The sequence below is a fragment of the Pezoporus flaviventris genome, unplaced genomic scaffold (assembly GCF_033815535.1).
Source record: "Pezoporus flaviventris isolate CSIRO_AGI_PZ_B2104156 unplaced genomic scaffold, CSIRO_AGI_Pfla_v1 ptg000158l, whole genome shotgun sequence".
NCBI classification, from domain to species: Eukaryota; Metazoa; Chordata; class Aves; order Psittaciformes; family Psittacidae; genus Pezoporus; species Pezoporus flaviventris.
The window spans coordinates 417,429-431,980 of NW_026892706.1; the positions used below are offsets into that span (position 1 = coordinate 417,429).

The following is a 14,552-nucleotide window of genomic DNA, read 5'->3' on the forward strand; positions in this document are numbered from 1 at the left end:
AGGAGCTCTGCGGTGACAGCGCAAGGCACAGGGCAGGCAGCACGGCCGGAAAATCTTTGTGAAACCCTTGGAAGCAGCAGCACTCGGTGCAATCCGCTGCAGGGAAGGTGCCCGGGCAGGCGCTGGGGAACCTCCTTGCGCCGGCCATGAGCTGCGGCTGCAGCAGCCGAGGTGATGCTCGAGCAGCAGCAGGAAGGAAGCGGCAGCATCGCAGGGAAGGGCTGTGAGAGCTGCGCCGCTGCCTCGCTCAGGTGCAGGAGGATGGAAACGGCCTCACCACAGAGCCACACGCGCTTCCTCCCTCTGCCTGCACCGGCACAGCCTGCGCGCAGGCGGCAGCGCCTTCAGAGCTGTCGCACGCTGTGCGGTGGCTGCTGGTCACAGCCATGGATCAGCCAGGGGAGAAGCACAGGGGCAGCAGCACTCGGCCGAGTTGTGGCTGCCGGCTCCACCGCAGCAGCTCCCAGGTCACTCCCAAGGGAACCGCATGCCCGGAGCAAGGATCCTGTGGCCGTTTGTGTGAGGAGGGACCCAAAAGTGCAGCCACAAACCCGCTCATTGCACGGACGCAGCACCAAGCGCCGGGAGCTGCAGCTCACTGTGCCACCGGCCAGGACGCCGCAGCCCCGGGGAAGGTGTCTCTGCCCGCGGCGGGTTGTTTGGACTGGGTGGGTTTTAGGGCCCCTTCAACCCAAATCCGGCTGGGATTCTGTGATTCCATGAGTTACCCGTGACCACGCACCCTTTGCCATGTGCCAGCCTCGCCATGTGCCATTCCCGGACCGCAGGCCAGGACAAGTGCTGACACAGCCCTCGCCTGCTCCTCTTCCTGCAGCTCTCCCAGCGGTCCCAGCCCAAACCAGTAATTACCACTCCTGTCTGTGGGCAATTACCCATCACTGCTCGGGGAGCGGAGGCCGCGGCATCACTTGGGATCAGCGCCACGGGGTGTGATGGCTCTGCCAGAGGAGCCGGTCCCAGCAGCGGGTGGTGCCCGCAGCACTGGTCCTGGCATGGGAGGGCTGCAGCTTCCCCTGCTTCCCTTTCCCTCCTCCCCATGCCCTGTACCCCGGGAGCAGCTCTCCACCACACCAGTCCCCCTGCCCTTCCCAGGCAGCTTATGGCAGCACCCTGGTGCAGGAACACTCTCCACGGCTGCAATCGCTGCAATCGCAGCCAATCAACCTATCAATCAAGCAATCAATCCATCCATCAATCAGTGTCTGCACTTAACTATGTTGGCATGACCAGCACAGTTCCTTCTGTAGCTGGAGAAGGCTTCATGGGTGCTTGTCCCCGCCAGGAGGAGCAGTTGCTTGGGTGGGTGCTAAGGGAGTTTGAGCATGGGATGAGGCCATTGGGTGACCTCTGGGTGTGCTGCCCCCCAAGAAGCCCAGCTGAAGCCCCTTCTCCTGGCTCAGAGGAGCAGCCTGATGCAGGGTGAGCAGAGCCTGGCACTGCCATCCCCGTGGGTGTGTGCAGCCCAAGCTGGCTTTGCAGCAGTGTGAGTGGAGGAATCAGGTTTTGCTGCATGTGGCAGTTCCAGCAGTGTGTTGCTGCTGAGGTTCAGGTGGTGTTTATCTCCCAGGGGTGATTTGGGGACTGGTTTTCCCTGTGTTTAATGCTTTCAAAACAAACTTCAGGTCGAAGTTTCTGATCTTCTTTCAGTTTGCTCATTGAAATGTCAGATTAATGCTTCTGTGCTCCAGAGGCCCAGCCCTCCCACTGAAGCCATCTCCCTGGCTGCCTATGCAGAGTCAGAGCAACCTGAGAAGCTCCAGACAAAATCCTTCCCTGGAAGCTCCTGTAACTGTCCAGCAACTGCAGTTGCATCATCTGCCCTCATCCCACCATCAGACCACACGGGGTGAAACCAGTGCCCAGTGACTCCTTTGAGTGGTCAAGGCTTTGTACTAGATCCCAATCTTGGACCGTTTCCTAGAGAGGGATGGGGACCCTCCTGCAGGTCTGGGCTTTGACTCACTCCATTGGGAGCAGGTTGGTGGTTTTGCTCATTAAGGAGTGTGGAGGCCTGGCTCCTGCTTGCTCTGATGGGGGAAGTGTCTGCCTGGAGGCTTCTGTCCTTGCACCTCTGGTGTGAAACGAGCTGCAGCTTCTCCGCCTGGCTCCCAAGGAAAAGGGAATTTCTTGTTCTCCTCTGGAGCTTGTTGGAGAGTCACGGGGGAAGCCCTGGGAAGCCACAGGGGTAACTTCTTCCCAGAGCCTCTGCTGATGGTATTTCCAAACCACCACCTGAGCTCTGCTCTCCTCAGCAGAGCCTCCTGCTTTCTCCCGCTCTCTGCAAGGGGAGCACAGCTCCCATCTGCCTGGAGAGGGGAGAGGAAAACCCAGACTCACCTCAGGGCTGTTATGCCAGGGCCAGCCAGAGCCATCCTGGCTCCTGGGCTGTGCATGGGACACTGATGTTCCCTGTGCGGCTTCTGCTGCAGAGGAGCCTTTGTGCAATACGCTTCACTTGGGTTTGTGTCCACAATTCTACCCGACTCCAGTGGCTTCTTGTCTGATTCTGTGGAGCGGCTCCGAAGCGGAGCTGCCTGGGGCTTGCAGCCTGTGGGTGCTGTTTGTTTTCCCATGGGAGTGCATGGAGCAGACTGGAGAAGCGTACTCACAACATCTCGGTCCTTCCACAGGGCTGAGCGGCTCCTCGCTGCTGCCACCAGTGACTGCAGCCTCATGGAGAGACATGCGCAGCCCCACTGCTGATGGAGAGAAATCTCATCACTGCTCTTGGCTGCAAGGAGCAGCATCGGCTTAAGTGATACGAGGTGGAAGGGAGCTCGGAGCTCAGCCCTCAGCAGGGCTGCTCATAGGGCAGATGATGCTCACCGGGGTCCCTTGCAGTAAGCAGGGGAAGAGTTCCCATCTCCCTCTACCCCACAGCCCCCTGCTCTCTTCCTGAGTGGGAATGCTTCCCAGTGTTCACCGCCTGTGCTCTCAGGCAGTTCGCACTGCCATGGGACACGGGGCAGGCAGGATCTGCTCCCATCAGGTGGGTGCTGAGCCCTGTGCTGTGGAAGGACGGACATGGCTGGGGACAGAGGGATTCCAGCGCCTCTTTCCTCTGGATTTCTCCTGACTTGCTGACTCTAAGAAGATTAAGGACAGATGGTCTCTGAGGCACCCATGCCTAAGGCTGGGGGTGAAGACACAGCGGAGAAGGGCCCTGGGGAAGGGGGGCTATTCCCATCCAAGTTCCCAAGGGATGGAGACTCCTGGAACCTGCTGTTAGGCGCTGCCCAACCTGCAGCTCCATGGGGCTGGGCAGTCACCTCCTTCCGTCAGGGCTGCCCCGTCCATGGGGGCTTCCAGGGTGCCCGCACAATGAGCACCGCGGGTAACTGCCACGCGCACCCCGTGCCTCAGCCCCTGCACGGGAGCAGGCTCCATTGTGCTTTGTTGAAGCACACGGTGTACCGACACGTGCCTCATGCGGGGGCATCCTGCAGGCAGCCTCTCCTCGTCCGTGCTTGGAAGCGGCTCCAGAGAGAAAATCCACCCAGCGTGGCCCCGGCAGCGGCTGCAGCCATGCGCTTGTGAAGCCCTTTGGAGCTCCACGTGATGACCCAGTTCAGGGGGGTTTGCCTCTGGATTTTCCCACTGCTGCTGCCTCTGTGTGGGTGCTGGCAGCTCCAGACCCTGCTGCTGTGCTTGGGTTTAAAGCCACCAGCTCGTTCCGCACTGAGAGCCCCAGCCTCGAGCGCTCAGACCCTGCGAGCGTTACAGCGCCAGGCGCCCCGAGCACCGGCTTTCTTCCTGCTGCAGGGTCTGAAAATGCTCGTGTGTGCTCCGCGGCCCTGGATGTTTTCCTGAGAGCACCGAGAAGCACACGGTTTGTGCAAAGGGGGTTTTGCTGCATTAGAAAGCCCGTTACACTGGGGGCAGGGCGCGCGTCACTTCAGCTGCTGGAGTGAAGGTGCTGGGATGCTCCAGGGGTTTTCAGCGCCTGTGCTGGAGTGAATTCCAGCCCAGCTGCCAGCAGTTGTCTCTTCCCTCATCATCTGAACCAGCCCTGGCCAGCAGTCACTCAGCACCAGTGGTGGGTTTGAACCGTGAGGCAAAGGGGCAGCTTGTGTTTAGAAGGAGACAATAATTGCAAGTCAGATCTGCTTGTTCAATACTCTATTGACAGATTTGCCTTGGCAACCTGGAGCAGGGTTTCATTGTCTGCATCTTACCTCATGGCATCCTATTGATTGAGTGGTGGGTTTTGTTTTTGTGGGTTTGCTTTTTCCCCCTCCCCAAGCCTACCTACTCGTCCTTTTCTTGTCTCCAACACGGCGCTGACCTCAGCACAGGCTTTATTATAACCTGGTTTTCAAACTGGCCACAACTCCAGATGTGAACCAGGGCTGACAAAAGCAGAAGGGCAAACCCAGGAGCCCCATTGGCCATGGCTGTGGGTGACCAGGTAGGAGGAATGAATGGGACCAGCACTCCCCCCCTCCAAGGACACCCTCATATGAGTCACAAAATCTGTGTCTGGCCCCAGCAAGTGGCCTTGGAAGGAATGCTGTAACTACTCATGAATTAACTTTCTGTTCTTTGGTGCTTTGCCTGGTGTGATCCTGGCCCCCTGGGGCTCCAGGAGGAACCCTTGGCCCCACCAGGGCACCCCAACTGCAGCCTTGGAGTCATGTGGGTGGCACTGGAGGGTTACAGCTGAGGAAGAATTGCTGGTTTGAATTGCTAATAATGATACAGACTAATGAGCAACATCAGAAATGATGGCATGTGTAATCAGTGCGGCTGATAGCAGCATCAAGCAGGGGCGAGGGGAAGTGAGTGCCTCGTGTTTCAGGGGCAGAACCTGGCCCTGGCTCTGGGGTAAGAATTTGGTAAATTATGATGAAAACAATGAACCCAGCTCTGGGCAGGAGGAGGGAACGTGGCCAGCGAGTATCTGAGGGGAAGTTGCCTCTGTGGGTTTCCCAGCACCTGCAGGAAGCACATCTGGCTCTGGCTGTTGGAGGTTTTGTCATACAGCTGCCCCGGGGCTGCCCCATGCAGAATCAGGGCACATGGGGGGGTTGCTGGAGCCCCTGTGCTTGGTCTGTGCCCGCTCCTGGCATCTTCACTGGGCACAGGGCCCTGTGGCTGCTGATGCTCTGTGGGTGTAAAGGAACCTGAGACCTTGCACGGTGTGTGGCAGCCACAGAACGTGTGTCTGCCCTTCGTGCCTCCCCCAGACGGGCAAATCATAATCTGTGTGGTGTGAAACAACCACTCTCTTGGCTCCAGCAGGCAGCAGCTGGTTCTGGTTTCTTTAGGTTGGAAACTTCCTCTCCCTTTTCTCATCCCCGTGATATGCCCCAGCCAGTCAAGAGGAGGCAACAGTTGGAAGCGTTGCCTCCTTTCCTCATTTAGGGTATGTTACGTGGTTCAAATAAGGTGTCCTCTTTCGACTCGACAAAGGGGATGATGTATCAGTTCATGAGCTGCTGTTATCTGAGCAAGGTAAGAGAGAGAAAATCACCACCATTACAATCATTACTGTGAATCATGTGCAATCAGCCTGGTAACAGAAAGCAGATGAACATCCTGCAGAAGCCTACAGGACGGGAGCTGGCACCGAGCTGTGGGAGCCATGAAGCATTAAATGCTTTTAATGTTGGTTTTCGGTGTTGCTTTCACCTTTTTAAATTTATTTAATACTATATTTCATCAGTGACCTCTCAGCCTGCTCCCGAGGCAGGTTCTGCCGCGATGCCAAGGATGTCTGCTCACACGGTTAAAAATATATATGTATTTTATATATATACGCAGGCAGCTAGCCCTGCCCTCCTTATCTCCTCTTCCTGCCGGGGGCCTGGGAAGAGCCCAGCATTCCCGGCCGGCTGGGCCCGGAGTTGGGGATGAATTGCACCAAATCCTGCTCATCCCTGGGCATCCAGTTTTATTGCCAGCGTTAGTGGCTTGCGCTCGGCTTGTCTCCTTTGGCAACAGGAGAAGCTTGAAATGTCAAAGGGGAGGGTTAACAAACTCCGTTGGCATAAATTTCAATGGATGTGTGGCTCTTAGGAAAACGGTTAAGTTAAAAAATAGATAAAATAAGACTTTAAGCGTGGCCACGTGCGCTGCTTTGGGCTGCGGTTCACAATGGATAATAATTCTTACATTAAGCCCCCTCGGCCCTCCAGGGAAATCAAAATTGTAATATCAGTTTGCTTTTTATTGGCTCGGCTCCGCGATCGCGGCGGCTGCGTCTTTGTTATGGTCCCCGATGCGGTGACATTCAGCGGTGCCCCCGGGTCCAGGAGGGGACGGCCCCGAGGGAACGCGGCGCATTCTCGGGCGGACGGGCGCTACGGCCCGACCCCCGGCAGAGGACCCGCTCCGGGTCCCGGTGCCGCTCGGGCTCAGCCCCGCGGCTCCGGCACCACCGCGAAAGTTGCGGGGAGCGGCCGCTCCGTCCGTGAACCGGCAGAGTCCCGACGGAGAGGGGACGGCGGCAGCAGGACCCCGGCCCCGGGGCGCACAGGGAGCGGCGGCTCCGGTCCTCTGGCACCTGCGAGGACCGATCCCGGCCAACATCAGGAGCAGAGACCCCCGGGACCTGCCCCACGTTCGTTCTCGTCCTGCCCCGCGGGGGTCGGCAGCAGGGACAGCTCCCGCAGCGGCGGCGCGGAAGGCCCGGAGCGGACCGTGCCCTCGGCGGGGGCTCCGCACCGGGAGGTGCTCGGCTGGCCCCGCTCCACCTGCCCAGGGGTAGGAAGGTCGCTTCCGCTCGGCACCGCCACGTTTCCCGGTGCAGAGCAGGGAACGGCTGAGGCGTCCCCGCTGCCAAGCCGCAGCTCCGCGCGGACACGCGTGGGCCACAGCCCGCTCCCCGTCATCCGCTCGAACGAGAACGAGTGCGCGGAGCCTCCCGCCCCGTGCTCTCCGGTCCCCGCACGCCGCCGCCGTTTGCGGCTTCCGGCACCGGGCGAGGGAAACCCGTCGCCACCTGCCCGGGGCCCGCTTCCCCGGGGCGCTCCGGCCTTCCTGCAGCAGAGGATCCCCGCCGCTGCGTGGCTCGGGCCGTGCTCCCGCGACCACGGGCACCCTCCGAGCAGCGCCTGGCTCGCAGCGCGGCGAAGGATCCTCCGGGCCGGGCTAGGGCCCGCTGCGGGCCGGGCCCCGGGAGCAGGCAGCGGGCTCGGGCCGTGCAAGGAGTGGGCACCTCCGTTCCCCGCGCCCACAGCAGCCCGCGACGTGGCGTGGAGCCCTCCCGGGGGCGCATCCCCCGTGGCCGGACCCCGTGGGGAGGCCCCCGCCTGCTCCCCCCCCACCGTGTTGCGGGTTTCGCACCTGCCCCGGGGCTCCACCGCCCCCCGCGGGGGCCGTGCTGAGTCACGCGTGGGGCGGGGGCCGGGCTGCCCGCACCCCCCCCCCCGCCGCCCGCCCCCTCCCCGCCTCGCTCCCCGGCAGGTCTGCGCCAATCCCCCGGCCCCGCCGTTGACGGGCAGCCGGGCCCGGGAGGCGCCGCCTCCCTGACGTCTCGCTCCGGGATTTGCACGGGTTGCGGTGCCGCGGCTCAGTGTCTGTCGGGTCGGCGGCGGGAGCTGCCGGGAGCCGGAGCCCAGCTCGGCTGCAGCGGCGGCCGCGGACGCCCGGCCCGGCGCGGCCCTTCCCGGGTGCAGCATGGAGCTGCCGGCGGTGGGGGAGCACGTCTTTGCGGTGGAGAGCATCGAGAAGAAGCGGATCCGAAAGGTGAGGGGCGGAGGGTGGCGGGGGGCGACCGGGCGGGCGGTGGGTCCAGCTGACGCCGTGTCTTTGCCTCCCGCGCTCCGCAGGGCAGAGTCGAGTACCTGGTGAAATGGAGGGGATGGTCGCCCAAGTGAGTACTGAGCGGGCAGCGGGGACGGGGCCGGGGCAGGGGCGGCCCGGCGGCGGGGCTGCGCCGCGCTCCGTTCCTCGGGCAGGGCCCCGGCCCGGGCGGCGGGCGGACGGGCAGCGAGAGGCGGCCGCGGGGCCCGGTGGTGGCGGCGGCGGGAGCCGAGCGAGGCGGGCAGGCGGCGGCTGATGTGCACCAGAAAATGGCTCCTTCCCCCTTTCCCTCCTCGGGAGCCGGGCTCCATATTGCAGAACCGAGCGGGGGGGGGGGGCGAGCAGGGGGGAAGGGGGAATAACCGCAAAAATAACCCGCAGCCCGGGCGGGCGAGCGGCCCCGGGAGCCCGCCGAGGCGGAGGCACCGGCGGCGGAGCGAGCGCGGCCGCTGCGGGGGCTTCGGGAGCTGCGTGACAGGGCGGGCGGGGGGCGCGGGGGCGCTCGGCCCGGTCCCTCCTCCGCGCCGTGGCCGCTTTCCTGGGTTCGGGAAAGGGGATTTGGAAAATTTCATCATGACATGCCTCGAATTCCTCCGGAATAATAACTGCGCTAAATAAACAGCTCCGTCCCCGTGCCGCCCCCCCTCCCCGCCCATCCCCCCCGGGACCCGCGCCCATCACCAACTCCCAGGCGGGCCCGGTGCTGCGGGCGGGCTCCCGGGCACCCCCTTGCCCGGGACCCCGGCCCCTCCCGGCGGGGCCTCGCGGCTGACGGCCGTTCTCCTCCCCTCTCGCAAGATACAACACGTGGGAGCCCGAGGAGAACATCCTGGACCCGCGGCTGCTCATCGCCTTCCAGAACAGGTGAGCGGCGGGCGGGGGGCGGCGGCTGCGTCACGGGCACCGGACGGGACGGGCCCGGGCTCGGGCTCGGGGGCGCGGCCCCGGCGGGGCGGGCGCCCGGGGACGCGGGTGACGCCTCCAGTTCAAGGTCCCCCCGCGCCGCGCTCCCCCCGCGCCGCGCTTCGCGCTCCCGCCGCCCGGGGACTCGGTGCGGGCGCGGGGAGGGGAGGAGGCGGTGCCGCCGCCGCCGCTGCGCTTGGACGGGCTGGGCTGGGCTGGGCTTTTGCTGCTGCTGCTGCTGCTGGGTTTTTTTCGCTTTCCGTGCATTTATTTCCTGTAGTCTTTCGGCGCAAGCTGTAAACTTCAGCCCTCGCCGCAGCGGCGGGAGGCGGGACAGCGCCTTCATCAGGCGCCGGCTCCCTCCGCGGGTCACCCGTGTCCCCGTGCCGCCGCCTCCTGCGGGACCCCCTGCCCGCGGGCTCTGCTTCCCCCCAGCAGCCCGGCTCCACCGGAGCGGGATGGTTGGGGTGCCCCGCGTGGGGTGCAGGACGGGGAGCAGCCGGGGGTCCGTGTGCCGCCAGTCGGACCTCACCGTGACTCCGTGTTCCCGCAGGGAGCGGCAGGAGCAGCTGATGGGATACCGCAAGCGGGGGCCGAAGCCAAAGCCGCTGGTTGTGCAGGTAAATGGCGTGGGAAGCCCAGCCCCACAGCACGGCCCCGTCCCACCCCCTGGGAGCCGGTTGCAGTGGGTTTCATCATGCTCAGGAGCCGGGCGGGTGCCCCGGGGATCCCCAGGCCCCAGTGCTGAGCTCATCAGGCAGCCCCAGCCCCGCTGCAGCCGGGTGGCATTAGCAGGCTGCTTGGCAGCGGCGTCCCGCTCGGCCCCTGTTCCCAGACAGCTGATTGAAGGGTGCTTTTCTTCTTTTCATTGCTTCATTAATCCGGAGCAATGCACAGCCTCTAAGTTGGAGTGGGTTGGGGCCGCCTGCGCCCTGTGATGCAGCATCCCGTAACCAGAGCTGCTGGATGGGGGGTTCACCAGTGCCTTTGGCACCTGCCGCAGCACTGGCACTGCGTTCTGCGGGCCCGGCTGACCACAGCCCCTTGCTTTGTGTTGTTGCAGCTTCCCTCCTTCGCCCGCCGCTCGAACATCCTCACTGGGCTGCAGGACCCGGCCGTGGACAACAGGCCAAAGCTGGATCTTGGCTCCTCTGGCAAGAGCCAGCAGCACCAGTATGAGCTCAACAGCAAGAAGCACCACCAGTACCAGCCCAATGGCAAGGAGAGCAGCATGAAGCACCAGTCCCACAGCAAGGGGAAGTACTACTACCAGTTGAACAGCAAGAAGCACCACCACTACCAGCCGGACCCCAAGATGTACGAGCCCCATTACCAGCCCAGCAACAAGGAGCCGCAGAACCAGACCTGCTTGGACAGTAACAAGAGCCCCCTGGTCTCTCACCCAGACAAGTGGACTCATAGCCCAGCCAAAAACCTGCTGAGCCCGGTGAAGAGCCTTGCTGCAGAGAGCAAGAACGGAGCTGAGAAGAACCTGTCCAGTGGTACTGGGCCTCCCCCCCGGGACAGGGTGACCAGCAACGGCCTGGGAGGCAAGATGAAGATCGTCAAGAACAAAAACAAGAATGGGCGCATCGTGATCGTCATGAGCAAGTACATGGAGAACGGCATGCAGGCAGTGAAGATCAAGTCCGGGGAGCCTCCCCGGAAACGGGCTGCGGAGGAGAGGACTCCTAAGAAGGGTGGGGAGGAGAAGCTGGAGGCTTGGAGGAAGCCAGGGGAGGAGAGGGTGGTGGGCAGCAACGCCCTGAGCAAAGCAGAGGATGAGGGCCAGCAGCCTGCTGTGGAGCTCGAGGAGAGTCCCCAAAAGACTCCCGTGGCCAAGGAGCTGCCCCTTCCTCCGGCAGAGCAGCCCCTGCAGCTCACCACCAAGCCGGACCTCGTGCCCTGGTCCCTGAACCCTGTGTGTGAGCACAGCCCTTCCTCTATGGGACTGAACCTCTCCAGCCTCGGCTCGCGGAAGCGGTGCCTGTCGGAGCCGCATGCGGAGCGGGAGCCAGGGAAGAAGCGCCTGACGTCGCGGAGCATCAGTGCCCCAACCTGCCTCAGCCCCCCGGCTCCCGAGCGGCCGGAGCTGCCCGCCCAGCCGGAGGTCATCCTGCTGGATTCGGACCTGGATGAGCCCATAGACTTGCGCTGCGTGAAACCGCGGGCGGAGGGCGAGCTGGCCCTGGCGCAGGTGAAGCCGGAGGTGCCACCAGCACCGCCAGAGAACCCGGCCACGGAGCCTTCACAGCCCCGGGAGGCCACGGAGGAGGAGGAGGAGGAGGCCGAGTCCCTGCAGGAATTCAAACCCTTCTTTGGGAATATAATTATCACAGACGTGACCGCAAACTGCCTGACCGTGACCTTCAAGGAGTACGTGACGGTGTGAGGTGGGACGGTGGCTGCTCCCTGTGGGAGCTGCCTGCACGCCCCGGGGGCCACTGGCCCCCCAGCCTCCCCTGAAGGTACTGGTGCCCCTTCCCCGGAGCCCGTGTGCCCCGTGCCCGCGCCGTGGAGGCCAAGCCTGCGGTCCCCGCTGAGGGGATGCCGGGACAGGGTCTGGCACCGCGGCCATCCCCGCCACGCGGGGTGTCCTCGCCGCTGCTCCCGCCCCGCCATAGGGGCCCGTGAGGATGGGGCCCACCAGTTACTCAGAGTTATAGTATTATATTTTAACAGTGCTAACTTGTCGAGTGATTCTTGCTCCCGTTTGTACGTGGTGTTCTTGAAATGTATTGTTTGAGCTGAAAGCTGGTCGCTCTTGGGCCACGCTAATATATTTATTTGTAGGTATTTATATAATGAAATATAAAGCCTAGATTTATGGAGTCCCTAGATCACCTTATAAACTATATCAAATGAATATTTTCTGTTTTCCTTTTTAACCATTCAGCATTTATTAGTCTCGTCCCCTCCTTCCCACCCGCAGGACCATCCCTGGTATATATTTTTTGATACTGTACACATGTGGTGTTTCTATGTGCAAAAAAAGAATGGTTATCTAAAGCTAAACGAGCTATTATAGAAATTGCTGCTATTAGAAATGTCTAAACTATAAGCTTCCAATTATTAATTGCTTGAATGTAAATATTAAATGGAGATGTTGAAAGTGCATTTGATGTTCTGCAGCTAGTGTAGATCGGATTGCAGAGCCCGGTGGCTGGGAGGTGGAGCGCAAGCTGCCGGCAGCGCTTCCCGGTCCGAGGGCTGTGTCACGGGGGAAGAAATGTATCATGCAATCACTGCAAAGGACTATAAACCTTTACAAAACCCACTGGGATTCGGAGTGCGTTTGTTACCGCATATGGAAGCTGTCCCTGTGCGGGCAGGCGGTGGCTGGGGAGCTCTGGAGCAGGTACCTGCAGGTTCCAACCAGCTCCGAGGTTCCTCATGTTCAGTCTAGCTCCGAGATGTCCCCAGGAGCGCAGGCAAGGACATGCATCGTAGCGCATGGAGGTATCCTGTGTTCTCCTGGCAGCAAGGCCAGGAGCAGGGCTGGCAAAAACACAATGGGCTGCGCGAGGTCTGTGATGGGAAGCCTGGAATGCTGCAGGGAAGGTGGATCACCCAGTGGATGGGTGGTTGCTCACTGTCAGCCTGACACTGTGTTATCCCCAGTGCATACGGTTAGATGAGAAGTTGAACTTCTCTGGGAAAGGAAGATGGTCCAAATTCCACCAAAAAGAAGCCTGTGGATGTCTCAGAACTGGATTAATAATTGCTGGAGTCCACTGGGAATCCAGCACAGGGCTAATTAATTCTTTACAGCACGGCTCACGTGAAGGTGGCAACCTCGCAGCATGCCCACGGAGCCCGTCTGCATGTGCGTGAGATGCAGGACACAGCGCCCACTGCCCTGCAGATCCCCAGTTAGCATTCCCAAGTGGAGTCGAGTGCTCCCAAGCTCGTGTCTGCCCAACTGCCTCTTCTACCAGCTCTTCTCATGTTGGGCCTTTGCTTGAAGTGGATTTCTCTTTGGCAACGATCTTAATTGAATTACTGTAATTGATGGCATTTTGATGTCTATGGACAAGGGCCTCGAGCTTGTAACAATCAGAATTGGTTGTTTTGGGTAAGGTGGACCCTGCTGTTACACCAGAGCTGAAGATGTGGGCGAGTTGCAGAATCTAAACCCCTGTGGTCGTGGCAGGTACTGTTTCTGGTCTGGTAGAGCTCAGGTCTGTTGCTTGGTGACTGGAAAGATGGCTCCAGGTATTTGGTTAAACCTGTGTGTGTTGGCAAGGTCAGCACTGACAGCTCGGCTCAGCTCATGATTCAGTTGATGCTCCAAAGTCAATGGGAACTTGTGAAGTACGTTTTGTGCCTGTGATTTCCCCCTGCCTGCATGGAGACCCCAAAACCTGATTGTATGTGCACAGAGAGCAAGTGGAAATAGGTGAATTCTGATTCGACATTTTGCCTGCTGGCTGTGCTGAATCTTAAGAGGGTTTTAATCAACTCTGTGTGTCACAGCGACTGTGTGAGTGCTGGGCAGAGGCAGTGGCAGTGGATGAGGGTGCTGGAGGGTGGGTGCTGGGGCAGGAACCTGGTGGTGCCCAGTGGTAGTTTGGGGGAAGCGTTCCCCGCTGCCCCAGGCCTGGCTGGCAGAGCAGAGGATCAGAAATGATGCATTTCCCTTGATTAATTAAGCTACTGGTTATCTGAAAAACAAAAATGGCATGGGAGAGAGACGCATGCTCAGAATGCAAAATGTGATTTGTGAAAGGGGAAGCGCTGCTCCGCAGACAGCGCAGGAGCCGGGCATGGCCACTGCCAAGGGGAACTTTTTCCTTGGGCAGACAAAGGTGGATGCATCCATTGGGGCTTCTCACGAGCAGCAGGATGTGTCTCTGAGCAGAGGGCTTGCAGGTGCCTGCGCAGAGCCTGAGCATCGCTGCTGTGAGCTGGATTCACAGCTTCCTCCTCCGGTCTGGAGGTGTGTGTGACTCCTGTGTGCGGTCCACAGCTGTCTGCAGGGTCACAGCAGAGTCATGAACGTTTGGAAATGGGTTGTGTTGTGCTGCAGGTTTCAAGGGAACACCGTCCCTCTGAGCGTGTGCTTCCCAAGTGTCCCTTTCCAGCATCCACCGCTGCTCCAGGAGCTCCCAAACGTTGTCTCTGCTGGCAGGAGCTGTGGCTTGTTTGAGGCACCATTTCCCGGAAACCACAGAGCCAGATACTTCTTCGTTTAATAGTTTGATCATGTTTATCACAACTCCAGCAGCTTCCTGTGCAGCGAAAGATGTGATAAGTAGTTACTGGGTTAGCAGACCCTCCCCTTGCTTTGTGCCAGTTGGCTGGGAAAGATTAAGTGTGTAGGATACGAATTACTTATTTATGCCACTCTCCTTCCGTATTAAGTGCATCAAACCTAAATGCTTGTTACCAAGCAAATTAATATGAAGTCCACTACTTCTTCCAATGGTTATCAAAGTGATCCAGGATGAGATGGCGTCACCGTGCTCCATTAGGAAGACTGGTGCATGCTACGTTTAATGTGTTTCCCAGGAATGCGTTAACCTCTGCTTGGTTTGGATTGATTCCAGGCAAACATTTGCTGATTTCAAAGGAGAATTTGTGTTTGGATTTTAGCTCTTCTGAAAGGGCCTGATGCATCCATGGCCATGCTGACAGGAGGGACCTCAGGTCTGTGCTGTATAAAGCTGCTTTCAGGTTCTCCCCTCCCCAGCTGTGGGGGTACCGGTGTCTGCAGCCATACCAGAGTGGGAGCCGGCCACTGAGCTCCATCACCAGTGATTGCCGTGGCCCTGTGTGGTTTCAGCGGCCATTGGAGTGATTCCTGCTCCAGGGGAGGGGATGGAAACACGTTCCCACTGTCAGCATGTGTCCAGGGGCTTGTTAGAGGGGTTGCACCTCTG

At 60.4% G+C, this 14,552-nt stretch overlaps 1 protein-coding gene across 1 annotated transcript; it reads left to right on the forward strand.

Annotated features, from left to right (window-relative positions):
* The first annotated feature begins 7,504 nt into the window (after positions 1–7,504).
* Positions 7,505–11,947, forward strand: CBX4 (chromobox 4). The gene is made up of 5 exons (XM_061479802.1): positions 7,505–7,710; positions 7,794–7,837; positions 8,566–8,631; positions 9,224–9,290; positions 9,734–11,947. Exons 1-5 carry the CDS (start codon positions 7,642–7,644, stop codon positions 11,060–11,062), a joined length of 1,575 nt encoding a protein of 524 aa, XP_061335786.1. The 5' UTR covers positions 7,505–7,641; the 3' UTR covers positions 11,063–11,947.
* Positions 11,948–14,552: the final 2,605 nt, after the last annotated feature.